The following is a 14,279-nucleotide window of genomic DNA, read 5'->3' on the forward strand; positions in this document are numbered from 1 at the left end:
GCGCGTAGCCCCGTCCGCTGACGAGCGGTGGCGGGGAATAATCTAGGAAAAACATGCCTGTCCCTAACCGGACATGACGTCACTAAATATCTCGTCACCTTTAACGTCACGCCTATGACGGCATATTTTTTTGACCAATCAGCGTTTCCAGCCTACCTACCCGCAAACGCTTGTAACCCACGACCTCCGAATTTCGCGTCCGGTGCTCTACCGCTGAGCTACGGCGACGGCTGTCAAATGTTCTGCTTTCGGGGGTATTTATGTTTACAAATAACCTAACCTTGAGAGTGTTCATCAGCGCCACCCACGTTCTTAAGCGGCGGACGTAGCACGTCCTGTGTTACCGCTGATGTGACGTAGAACGTCATCGAACGGCGAAGGTGGAAGCTGTGTGAGAACCCTCTTATGCTTCCTATGGCGTCAAGGCTGCCAGAACCGAGGCCCTCGCTAAGCAATTAAGCAAACAAGAGAAGGGGAATGAGGGGCTCGTTATAAATATGAGAGAAGCCAACAGCCACAGAAACCAAGAGAAACGAAGCCACAGAAACTATATAGAGGTTGCATGCTACTCTTCCGGCAAAATGTGATTCATGAAAATTACTGCTTGTGCAAATGCTGCAAGCATCAGATTAAGCAGCACTATGTGTATAAAAAGTCGAGGTTTGTAATTTGCTCAAGCAAAAATAGTGGTTTAGAAGGAGATTATTTTATGCTGCTTGTGCAGTTAATGTAGTCTTTCAGTGAAGGTCGGTCCACTAACCAAAGCTTTTTTTCACAGGCATAATGTAGAGGTGTAGTATGAAACAGGCTATGGACCAGAATAAAAGGTACCTTTATTATAATGGTCCATATAACTTTGTGTGTATGACGTCACCTCATTAACACAATAGTGGAGCCAACTCTGTAGATGTATAAGTTGGCCTTGCTGTTATCTCAGATTTAGCCCGAAGCTTTTCCTTGTTTTCTAGGTGCGGTACGTTAAAATTTATAGTGCATAGCCTTTGTGTCATGTCCAAGCCTTTCTTCAAAAATTTGAACCGTATCAAAAGGCGGCGACAATGGGATGCCCCCAGAAATGTGATCATAGGCACAAGCTTCCCGTTGTTTACTAATAGGAAATGAATTCACAGGTAATATGTGCAAGGAAAGCAGAACATACTGAATATTTCTGCTAGCGATATCGCTGATTGACGCTGAGATAATCACCTACACTTCCCTTTCAGAAAAAAAATTCCCACTATGGGCATCGAAACATATAGTGGCGTCAGAGACCAGACCATTATTGTTAGCAGGGGCTGCATCAAACCTTAACCACTCTAAATATGGAGAACTAAACGCATGAGAATGGAGGGAGGGATTTGTAAAATTTCATTTCATTTTCTCACCTTTTAGTAGCTTCCGTTTCATGCATGTGTTTTTCTGTTTCTTGACTCGACCCTGTCAGTAGTCCAGCATCCGCGATATCTACAGCTTGACCCGGCCGCTGGGAACAATATTCTGAATTTTCTGTTTCCTTAGTGCCTTTTGCTTTATTGGCCACCGCATTAATTTTTTCCTGAGAAGCCAGTGTGCTTTTGATAATGTTAGCATTTGCGAGTGACAACATCTTTCGACAGTCTATGCGTGGCTGCAATAACGGGCAGCGTTAATTGTCGTTCAAAAGCAGACTTCTGCCTTTCCTGGTGTGGCTGTGGCATCATTTGGGTGTGAATTATTTCAAAATCCTGCTGCGGAATCTTCCTTGTGATGATTGTAGCAATTGTGACCCCTTTGTCGAATTTTATAGCGTGTTGTACGGTGGCGTTCCCACTTGGTAATCAGAACGGGTGTTACGTTGCGCAGGCTTTTGGCGTTGACATTCCCTTTGTCGCGTTCACGTTTGTTTGTAACGCATAATGCTTCGCGACGAGCGCGCAACTAGCGCGTATGTCGGATGAAAACAGCAGCTGCACTCAGATTTTTGGTCCTGTGTGCGGGGCAATTCCTGTGTGTTCAAGGAACGCCCTAAAATGTCCGAATTTCACGTTAGCAGGGTGCTCAAGCATCACGCATATGTGCGCATGCCCAACAGTGTTCCTTACGGCAGGTGCGTTCACGTAGAACAGTCTTGAGAAGCTGCAAGATGTTACAGGTGTCTTCTAGAAACGATCACACGTTGCGATGTTTTATTTATTATTCGACAATCTTGACTTCATCGACCCCGAATGGCTGTTAGCAGCATCTACTGGGCATGTCTGCTGATCGCTGTAAAAAACTGGCTTGGTTTACTGGAGTTCAACGTCCCAAAGCGACTAAGGCTGTGAGGGACGCCGTAGTGGAGGGCTCCGGAAATTTCGACCACCTGGGGTTCTTTAACGTTCACTGGCATCGCACAGTACACGGGCCTCTAGAATTTCGCCTCCATTGAAATTCGACCGCCGCTGCCGGGGTCGAAAGCAGTGCAATAAACTGGAAAATTTCAAAATTACAAGCCATACATTCGTCAGCTTGCGGGACGCGGGACTGGCGTTCAAATGCCTCGCAGGCAGACATGCCAATCCCAAAGACTGCCCCGCGCTCTCCGTGGTTTCTACAGCTGAATAGTTTAGTTGGGTGCCAACGCATCGCTGGCATCAGTTGCCCTAGCGCCATTAAGCTCCGAACAATAACACCGACCAATTACAATTGCGATCGCACGTCATCGGACCGCGCACTGAGTAACTTTGTGCAACTCGCAGCTGTGAACAGCAGGAATCCGAGATAGGGCGGAAAGCGAGGCAGCAGCCTGCGCGAAAGTATACCGCTGCGTACTTGCTGCGCTGGCGGCGGCATGGTTCAGTGCTCAACCAGTTAAATGAATTAGGTCTCCGCCGCGGTCGGCTGCTAACCCCGAGATAAAATCCCGGCAGCACATACCCATGGAGGGCAAACGCAAGAAGGGCCGTGTGCACGCTGTGCAATGCCAGCGCACGGTGGAATTCATGAGTCCTCCCCAACGCCGTCTGCCTTAGTCCATGCGTCGTTTCGAGAACGTTGCTTGCTGTGGTTTCGCATTTTTAGGCTAAGAAAATTTTGCAGCCAACACAATATTATTTTGTGAAGAAGTCAGCGCAAAAATCGGACGAAGGACAGAAGAGAGGACACATAGGACGTTCACGAGCACTCATGTGTCCTCTCTTCTGTCCCTGGTCGGTTTTTTTGCGCTGACTTCTTCACAAAGTGCATCACCAACTAGTACGGCAGCTTGCTCTCCTGAACACAATATTATTGCTGCCGAAACCAATAAGCAAATGAAAAAGTAGGCACTCTTATGCCCGCGCTGTGAAATTATAAGGCGCAATGCTCGTTTAAGTACGTCTGTGGAATAGTGCATACATATCACCCTGAATAAGAAACTTCCACTGTTGCAGCTTGTCAAATGATTTCGGGCTATCACCGAGAATATCCCCAGCGACAATAAGCACATTAGCGAAACTGAGACAAGGAGCCCACATACTCGAAAACATGAACGCTAGTGTTATTTTATTGAAAGAGAAAAAAATTGGGAATTCATCAAGCTTGTATTTGGACTACTACAGTACGAAAACCTTAGTTTGCCAGGCGATCACTGCGCAATGTAATCATTAGGGAAAAATGTATTGCAATACGTGATTGGCATACATCTTGAGGAAACCTAACAATCGGTTTATGCGCTATTTCTGAATGTGATAAGCAAGTGGGTCGAAAGCAAGCTTGAGATTTCTGGTGCCCTCTGGAAGTAACCACTGGAGTTCGAAACAATGATTTGTTAACACGATGTTGGCCTACTGTGCCACTCTTTTCTCATCAAAAGTATGCTATGATGCAGGGCAAAAAATCTCGGTGCATGCCACCGTCTGCACCGCACAACACCTGATCCACACTCACTCAGGCCGTCGACCACGTATTTGGCCATGGTCAATGCGTGGACAGAATCGGTGAGAGCTGCTTGCGATGATCCTTGGCTGGGTAATGAACAGCGTCGCGCACCTCCGTCGGTTATCTCATCTTCACTACAGCCTAGATACGAGGCTTGTTGCAAACGCACAACCGAGCGACCTAAGCATGATCTGGCGGACATAAAGCCTCGCGAATGGTGCGGCTGCTGGCAACCGTCTCTGGCGTCGCAGTAACTTTGCAGGTCAACCTGCCACAAAAGAGGAACCATCGTATATCTTCAACAAACCCGCGTCACCTATTCCGTGGCCCGCATCTGGTCTTCGTTAGCAGCTGTTGGCTTGGGCGTTGAGGCTTGTGTCCGGTGCTCTGTCGAGGCGCCCACAACATGAGAGTGCTTGCTCAGGGCATTATGCAGCGGACTGCCGAAGTTTTCGAACCCCTGGAAGCCCAAGACAGGCCCACCTGCATCTTCATCAAATGAGTAGGCCGGGTAACCGTTGCTTGGCCCTTGTACGTAGTAAGGCACATGGCTCGAACTGGCCTGGTCGTCTGCGTACACTCCGCCGCGAATGAGCTGGAAGTTGCCACTTCCCAAGGAGTCATAGCCGGCCGAGAAGGCGCTAGTGGTCGACCGTCCGTAGTCGAAGCCACCGCCGTAGGCCTGCTTGGAATGCTGCTGCCTGCTGGGACTGGCGTAGCTCGAGAAGCCCGCAGGAAAGGGCGTCGACGAACCGCCGTCCAGGAAGGCCGAGTAAGCCAGTTCCTGGCCGCCAAACGGTCCCGCGATAGGGATGAAACCTGAGGCTGCCGCCCTGGCCGTCGCCGCCAGTGGCTTGGCAGCAGCGGCAGCACGACGACGTCGTATTCGACCGCTGGCGGGGCGGGATGGCCAGGCGCTCTGGTTGGCATCCGGCTGGTCCATGCCCCGCCAGTGGGTGGTGGACAGCGGCGGGTCTGCTCCTCTGGAGGCCCGTGGAATCCACAAGGTCGCCGGTCTGCGCCCTGCAGCGGGCCGACGCGCGTAGACGAGGCGCGGCGCTCTGTCGTCTTCGACCGACTCGGATGGCTCCCCCGACTCGTCGGGCGGCCGCTGAGATTCCTCCTCGGTTGAGTCCGGTACAGGCGGTGCGAGTCGCCGCCGTGAGTAGTGCTCCCCGGACAGCTCCTGGGATCCGACCCCCAACACCAAGTGCTTGGGCACGAGGACGGGAACGTAGGAGGCCACGTGATGAGGGTACCGGGGTCGGCTGCGCAGCTCGCCTGCGAACAGAAATACACTTGATTTTGCCGCGCTGCGAGAAATGTTTACTTTGCCCTTACTCTGCTAAACGCGAATGCAAATGAAGCTTTTTGGTGCACACTGCTGCCGTGTATTTGGAGCAAAAGCGCGCGAACATTAACCATTAGACCACAAATATCCGCCGACATCCGGTTCGGATCCGAACGTCCGTGTCCCACTCTGGACGTGCACTGCATCCACACCCGACGTCTTTTCTCGCCAGTGAACAACGTCCACAGCTGGTAAGCCAACAGAGGTCCTGGGAAGTTGGCTTTCGGACGTCATGCATTAATTTGAAATCAGCGGAAGTTCGAAGGATTCATTCTTGAAGACACATGGGTCGGTCGCTACGTGAGTACCATCCGGCCGTCCGGTGTACTTTTAATGCGAAAGCATTGTATGGCTCATCGGCAACGAAACCTGATGTCGGCGTTTTGTCCCCAAATCCCAAATGAGGATGCCGTGGTAGCAAGGAAAAAATGCTCGTCTGAAAGAGCAGGGAATTGCACCCAGGACTGTCAGATCGCGCGGCAAGCACACAGCCCATAGGCCACAAAACCGCATTGCAACAAAAGTGAACCTAGTGCATGCCTTACCTTACGACTGTATGCTAATGAGTAAGTGTATCATTAGAAAGGCAGAGGTAAATAAAAAACATATAAAAACGGAAGTAAATAAATAAAAAACCAATGCTTTCGCATCGAAAGCACCTAAGTAGTCTGAATGGCCCTTTGTAATTTTTCTCGTCGACAGTTTTCATGTGCTGACATGCGTGATTTTGTTTTTTCAATGACCGTCACATCGCGCTGAAATAAGTCCCTCATTCTCAGAATAGTTTTGAAAGTTCTAGGCATCGTCATGGAAAAAAAAACACCCAAAATTGAGCGCTAAAATTCTTGTGTCAGCTGCCGTACTTTGGATCACTGTAGACCCTTGGCGCGCTAAGTCAATACGGTGGAGATCGCTCTTTCGTAGTCCGTTCATTAGAAAAGACAATTCTGGACTGCAAATGAACCACATCGACAGACGCAAGCCATTGGAAACGAAAGACATGTGAGTACGCATTCAGTTACCTTCATTTAACCACGTGTAAGGGTCTGGAAATCGGAAATGCTACCGTGGCTAAATCCGTGAATGGTTGGAATTACCCGGGTTGGAACCCGACCACGGCGGCCGCGTTTCGATATAGGCGGAACGCAAAAGGCGCCCGTGTGCTGTGCGATGTCAGAGCACGGTAAATATCGCCAGGTAGTCGAAATTATCCCGGAGACCTCCACCACGTCGCCTCTTTCTCTCTTTCTTCTTTCACTCCCACTTTCCTCCCTTCCCTTATGGCACTGTTCAGGTGTCCGCCGAGATATGTCAGACAGATACTCCGACATATCCATTCCTCAAAAACCAATTTACCAAAAACCAATTTAATGTAGTTTGTCGTTGTGTGACTGCTTTAGTGAATATAAACGCAGCAATTGAAATGCCGCGCGACAGATCGGAAATCACTGGCGCTTCTTGATTATTAAAGTGCGGGCGCGTTGAAAGATAATGGACCCGCTATGTTCAGTGATCTTTCTTTACGTTTGCTTTAAAAATCGATTTTTTCCATTTTTTGTCATGTCATCGCTGTTGACACGATATATGCGCTTCTCATGTCTCCTGCTCTCAGTAATAGGGCCACGTGGGACGAGGGCTGTAGGGTGCTGTTTAACCCACTGCTCTAGCCTATTTTATCGGCTCCCCTTTTCTTTAGCATCTGCAGGGTGCTCGCTGCTTAATTTGCTGTATGTAAGAATTGCAACGCATGGGCTATGGGAGACGCCGTATAGTGGACAGCTCCGGATTAATTTAGGCCGCATGGTAAAGCGCGCTAACATCCTACAGCACATGGGCGCCTCTTGCGTTTCAGCTCCATGAAAACGATGCCGCCGCGGCCGGGTTATAACCCGGGTCCTGCGGTGCAGAAGCCGAGTGCGCTACCCACTGAGCAAGTACTGCGGGTAATTGATAACATGCCTTACACATTAAATCGGTCTGCTTTCAGCGGCATTTGGTTCCACTTGCAGAAATGTTTATAACGGAGGTAAGCATAGCCCTAATCATGCAGTTATAACCTGTGGCAATTAAGGTAATTTATTTTTGGCCGCACAAACTACGGTTAATTCGGGCAATGGGTAGCGAGGGGTTAATACTGTCGTCACATTCTATCAGCTCCATCTGACCTGTAGAAAGCTTTGTGTGCAGCGCTTCAAACTGCCACTCATTCAAGCTGGGTGGAGGAAAGCAGACCGCCTACGAATCTGCACCTTCTAGGGGCTCTGGACAGCCCGTCGTCGGGCGGAACTGGCGGTTACTCGAGACCCTTCTTCGTCGCCTAGACAGTTTACACCGGCTAACAGCGGCGACACACCGACATGAGAAGCGCCTTTCTCGCCAGCGTTGGCAGGATTGGTGCGCGTCTCTTGGCTCACCGTCGACTTCTGCATCGATGTGGCGCACCTGTCGTCGCATGGAAATCGGCAAGCGTTCAAAAGACCCCGAAAGTTCAGCATGTCTTGCGTCGGGACAGACACCAAGTCATTTCACTTCAGAGGTCGTCAGGACTTTATTTCCAGCCTTAGGCCGACCACCTCTGCCGTTCATCTACCTGAATACTCTTCCTTCAGGAGCGGGCTCGCCTCTAAGCAAAGAGGACCTTGAAGGTATACAGACGCAGTTCATAGAGGCTGAGCTTCTTGGCCGGATGGGCTTACATATGAGGGGACGCCTTAGTCGGGCTGGTTGGTTCATGTTTAATGGTACGACAAAACAGCGCTGACGGACAGGACGGAAGAAGAAGAGACAGACAGAAGCGCTGAACTGACAAACAAATGGTTTATTGCGAAATAGGGGGCAATATAAAGCCAAATTTGTGTGTTTATCGCAATGACCGCAAAGATAGGAGGGGAGGAGGCGTACTTATTGCAACCAGGCAAGAACTGTCATGCACGGTCAACAACGTTTCATCAGGCATCGTAATATTATGGGTCCTATTCCATTCTTCACCAAAGTCAGTTGTCGCTGGCGTTTGCTATAAACCCCCTAATAACAGTTCAAATTTTCCGCACAAATTTAATAATGCATTAAATGAAATCCAAACTATGCATCCTAACGCCGGCATTTTCGTCTTTGGTGACTTCAATTTTTCTAGCATTGATTGGCAGAACCTAACCGCTACAGGTAGCAATGAAGCTAATGAATTTCTTGATGTCTGCCTTAATTTTAATCTGGTACAAGTAATGTCCAAACCAACGCGTGTAACAGAAGACAGCGCTAATACCCTTGATCGAGTATTAACCGCTCATCCAGAATGTGTTCATCCATCACGTATCCTCCAGGTGTTAGCGATCACAAAATAATGCATGCCTCATGATTAAACCGCTGCCCCGTGCAACAAATAGACAAACCATTCGATTGTATGAACAAGGAAACTATTCTGCTATTAATAACGAACTTCGCGCCTCCCCAGCCCTTGTGGAACCTAACTTTCATCAAAGAACAATTCATGAAAACTGGTTATTTTTCAAAAAGAAAATTCAAGAATTGGTAGAGAAATTTATTCCAAAAATAATCATACGAAACAGCCCACGAAATCCATGGTTCAACAACTGTGTAAAACGTCTGGAAAGCAAAAAGAAACGCCTCTTCCGCTCAGCGAAATTACATCCCAGTGAAAACGCTTGGAATAAATACTGTGTGGCAGAAAAAGCGTACCTAAAAAAAAACTCGCGAAAACAAGCGTGCTTTTTTTCAGTCTGATTTGCCTAAAATGCTGACAACTAACCACCGTAAATTCTGGCAAGTCATCAGCTCACAGCACACACACAACATTTCACTTGCCGACGCATCAGGTGAACCCATCTCAGACAGAGACTGCGCCAATCTATTTAATGAGGCTTTTAAAGCGAAAGCTTTACTAGCACTTTCAGCCTTTGCCGTGGCGCGGCGGTGCCACCACCGGCGCCTAACGCCTGCGCTCTCCGCTAGGAGCGCAACAGGTGCTTTGTGACGTCACGCCGAAGAGAAGGGCGACCGACTCGCGCCGTCGCAAGCCGCGGCGGTGCCACCACGGCGTGGCCTCCGCGATCGAAGCGCGCTTTTGAGCAACGGCGCGCGCCGCCGCTGGAGCAGATCGCGGCGGCCACGACCACGGGGCAGTTCCAATTCAAAGAAAAGCTGGTCAAACATATGTCGGTGAAGCGGACGCAGTTTCCATTAATACCTGCCAGTGCAATGACCATACACAAGTCGCAAGGTGGAACCTTCGATGCAGTCCTCTACGAGTATGCATCCAACCACCCCCACAAATTGGTGTATGTAGCCTTGAGTCGTGCTACGAGTTTACAAGGCTTATATCTTACAAACAAGGATGGATGCCGACAGTTCACCCATAAGGGGCCTAATCCCGACAAGTTTCTCGTGGCAGAATTTGAAAGGCTAGAAAACCATAGGTTGGTCACTGCGTTCAGTCGTTGTCAAGACTTAATCGCCAACAGTGAGGTCAGGGTTGTCACATTGAACGTGAGATCCCTCGCTGCGCATCAACACGACATAGCCACAGATACACTCTTAATGTCAGCTCATGTGCTAGTATTCACTGAGACAGGGTGCTCTGGGGATACTCCCATCTGCATACCTGGGTTCAACTTTGTCGGGGGGGGGGGGGGGGGGGGGGCTAGGCGCGATAACCAAAGTAGAAACGCAGGGGTATGCATATACGTAAGGCAACCCTTGGAAGCAACCGTAGTGACACCCCCAGTGCCTACCGAAGATGGGGAAGCAGTGTGTGTTGAAGTGAATGCTTTGGACTTAGTTGTGGCTGGTGTCTACATCTCACCGCAAACAGGAGACGATGCTTTACTCAAAACCCTCGCAAACGGCCTTCCGAAGCGCACCGATAAAAGAATGCTCATATGCACTGGTGATTTCAACAAGGACCCAAGAAGAGACCCCAAATTCATCGAGGCCTTGGACGAAAAATGCTACCTCCAGCTATGCCCTCAGCAGCCAAGATCAACTACTCAATGGGGGAGCAGTTTGGACTTGGTCGCCTACAGAAACGCAGACCGGTATTCAATAAGAGAGGTACAAGTGAAGAGTCACTTCTTTACGGACCACCGAAGTGTGTTTATTGGCTTGAATAAAACCGATTAACCACTGTAACAATGTGTCTTCTTGTGTGACTAGTGTGTACCTTGGATTTACCAGGGCACTTACCATGAGTGCCAAGCATGCCGTTAGCCAGTGCAGGAACAGCAGTTCTACAGTCTGCATTAGCATCACCAGCAACCAAGTATATCCTCACAGCCGCAGCGATTATAGTTTCACTACTAGTTGTACATAGAATAGCCAAGTGATCACCACAACAGCACCAAGGTATACAACGAGTTTCACACAAGCACCCCAACAGCACGACTATCATGTGAGCGAGGGCGTAGCCATGGGTATTGCTTTCGTGATTTCCCGGCTTAACCAAGTTGAGCCACAGCCATTTTTTCATCTGTCTTTACGAAAGAATCAAGTATGTCACTGCCTTCAGAACCAGCATCTATTATGGAACCTATGCCTCCGCTAATATTCTCTCCAACAGGAATCTCATCATTAATAGAAAAAATGAAGCTGTCATCCTCCGCCGGCATCGACAACATCAACACTAAAATACTAAAAAACACAAAAGATACATGTGCATCCTTCTTGTCGTTGTTATTCACGCAGTAACTCCTGACTGGCCAACTGCCCAAGGATTGGAAGCATGGGAAGGTCGTTCCAGTCTACAAATCAGGTGACAAAAATTCGCCCTTAAATTACCGCCCCATTTCCCTAACCAGCGTACCCTGCAAAATCATGGAGCACGTCATCTATACCCATATCATGGCCTTCCTTGATTCTAACAACTTTTTTCACCCGGCGCAGTATGGATTTCGCAGGGGCTACTCCTGCGAGACCCAAGTGGCAACTTTCTTGCATGATCTGCACATTAACCTTGATTCTAATCAACAAACCGACGTCATATTTTTAGATTTCGCTAAAGCCTGCGATAAAGTACCCCATAAACGCTTACTGGCGAAACTTTCCAGATTAAATTTGCTCACCTACATACTGATATGGATTGAAGCCTTCCTATCTAATCGCTCCCAAGTTGTTTCTATTAACAATACGAACTCTAACTCTCTCTCCCGGTAACGTCAGGTGTTCCTCAGGGATCTGTACTCCGCCCGCTACTTTTCCTAATATACGTTAATGATTTGCCATCACAAGTCACCTCTAACATAAGCATGTTTGCTGACGACTGTGTAATTTATCGTGCAGTTACTAAACCCGCTAACCAAGCATCTCTTCAGAGTGATTTTAATGCTGTCCAGAACTGGTGTGACCAATGGCTAATGGAACTTAACCCTCATAAGTGCAAGCTTTTATCTGTCCACCGCCGTCGTAATCCTCTTATTCGTTCCTACGTAATCTCCGATGTGTCCATAGAACCAGTTCAGTCCTACAAGTATTTAAGCGTAACTCTTTCCACTGATCTTTCCTGGAGTTTGCATGTCAATAACACAATATCATCAGCGAACAGAACGCTAAGATTCCTAAAACGTCATCTTCATCACGCTCCTCAACATGTTAAGTTACTAGCCTATAAATCGTTCGTCCGGTCAAAGTTGGAATTCGCATCACCAGTTTGGAATCCTCATCTAGCTTATCTCATTAATTCTCTTGAGTCCGTCCAAAATCGCGCGGCCAGATTTATTCACGCATCCTATGCTTTTAACATTAGCGCTTCTGGCTTGAAAACGGCATCCGGTTTACCGTCCTTATCACTCCGTCGCCGCACTTCCAGCTTATCTTTATTTCATAAAATCTTCAATAGCCCCATGCGCACCGCTCCTTATATTCTTCCTCCCCCAGCACGCATATCACTCCACACCAGTCATCATTTTCATGTGGCCTGTCCACTCTCGCGCACTGTCACCTTCGCCAATTCCTTTTTTTCCCCCGATGTCAGTGCACGTTAAAGAACCCCAGGTGGTCGAAATTTCCGGAGCCCTCCACTACGGCGTCTCTCATAGCCTTAGTCGCTTTGGGACGTTAAACCCCATAAACCAAACCAAACCATCCTTTTTTCCCCGAACAGCTGCAGACTGGAACGGCCTTCCAAGCGGCATTGCCACCATCACCTGCTCATCCGAGTTCAATGAAAATATAACACATTATGTACAATTGTAAGAACGTTTTCTTTATATGTTACCACCCCTAATGTAATACCCCAGGCATGGGGCCTTTAAGGAAATAAAATGAAATGAAATGAAATAAAAGGGAGGAAAATGCGGTACGAACATGACATGACGTACATACGGGAAATCATCACTGATCAAGAAAGGCGATCTCCTGAGGGAATATAACCACCGATGGTTGGCTTACGCATGAGTTGCCTGATGCGTGAATGGGAAAAGCCTCCGATATCAGGCGCGAGGTGTGATCTCTATACTTGGCTATGATAGTGGTTTGGTTCAGAAATGCCTCACATTCATTGCAATCTGCGGAATGAATGACCATGTTATTTCGGCGAGACTTGTTTTCAATGTCTTTTGTGTGTTCGCGTAGCCGTTCGTTGACGCACCGTCCGGTCTCCCCGATGTAAAAACGGCCGCATGACAGTGGGACCTTTTAAACCACACCACAGCAACAGTTGACAAATTTGTTTCGGTGTCTCTTCTGACAAGTCTTCTTTCCACTTTCCTGGTTCACTCTCTTGCACAGGCCTCCCAACTTGTCCCTGGAAGAGAAAAGGAGCTTCACGCCGGTTTTGTTCGCAATTTTTTTCAGGTTGTGCGATACTTGGTGAACATACCAACCAGCTGGTAAAACCAGCGTGCGCTACTTGTTCACGTCGTCAGCGCCCTTTTTTAGCACCTTCATTGCCCGTATCAAAAAGGTTACACAGGTTGTGACCAAAACATCACATCGCTTGCGTGCAGTTATTTTCTATATAGAAGCGATAAAACGCTGGCGCGCTCCCCACTGTCAGCCATTGCATATATAGCCCGCGAGCGCTCCTGGCGAAAAGAATTGAAAAGAAAACCCGGGGCGTCGTTACTTTCAGGATCAAGGTGCTTTAGATGAGGATAGAGCAATGTGACCATATTCGTGGTCACCCACCCACCGACTACCAATTTCGATTCACCACCCTCCACAAAGATCCACTCAGAAATTGGAGGGGACACGCCGCCTTAAGGGTATGACACGATAGCTTTAGTGGGTTAACGCCCATACATTCGGAACTCGTCATTCCCGACGTTACATTCTCTGATCCCTGGGAGTCCTCATACCACTCCTGGCGCAGCGGTTAAGGGATGGCCCTGCGATGGCAGGTGCTGCCGAACTTCCACCTGACACGGTGGTCAGTTTGCTCACAATAAGTTAGGCAGGTTGTGACGACGCCACGAGGTCGTGTGACCTAGGTTGGTTGTCCGAGAACTTTTCGCTCACAAAGACGACGACGACACCAGACTTTCTACATGAACCCACGCATCAGCGGAAGGAGAAAGCAAGGGCGAAATGGAATTCAAAGGCACAATATAAAAAGTGCCACCAAAAAGCCCGCAACCGCCGGCACCCTCCTCCGTCCATCTTCAACCCCCATTTTCTGGCGTGTGTTAAGCCTCAGCGAAAAGTAAAAGCATAAAAATAGTCATTCAGGTTAAAGCCAACTGCTCTCGGAGATTTGTCGGCTCAGGTGTCTGATCCTCCTGCAATTTTACAGAAACAGCTGTTAAACGCCCGTTCCTGGGCTTAGAACCGTATTAGCAGTAGTAGCAGTGGTTGCAGCAGTAGCATTAGTACCATGTCGTAGTCGTCAGCTTAAACCGTGGGTGCCGTTGCCGAGCGGAGGAATGCGTAATCGTTGGGTGGTTACCACCGGAACCGTTCAAAGGATAGTTACCACGGAAGGAAGACGGTATCGTCAGGGCAAGGAGGTTTGGTTTAGGTTTGGTTTATGGGGTTTAACGTCCCAAAGCGACTCAGGCTATGAGGGACGCCGTAGTGGAGGGCTCCGGAAATTTCGACCACCTGG

At 48.7% G+C, this 14,279-nt stretch overlaps 1 protein-coding gene across 1 annotated transcript in view; it reads right to left on the reverse strand.

Moving 5' to 3' along the window:
* Positions 1 to 3,529: 3,529 nt before the first annotated feature.
* Positions 3,530 to 14,279, reverse strand: part of LOC149349327 (uncharacterized) — a 221,513-nt gene continuing 210,763 nt past the window's right edge. The window contains exon 2 of the mRNA XM_089575436.1: positions 3,530 to 5,157. Coding sequence (XP_089431562.1) covers positions 4,193 to 5,157 — 965 coding nt within the window. The 3' untranslated portion in view covers positions 3,530 to 4,192. The remainder of the gene's footprint in view (positions 5,158 to 14,279) is intronic.

The sequence above is a fragment of the Amblyomma mixtum genome, chromosome 3, assembly GCF_055824585.1.
Source record: "Amblyomma mixtum isolate Tamu chromosome 3, ASM5582458v1, whole genome shotgun sequence".
Taxonomy (NCBI): Eukaryota; Metazoa; Arthropoda; class Arachnida; order Ixodida; family Ixodidae; genus Amblyomma; species Amblyomma mixtum.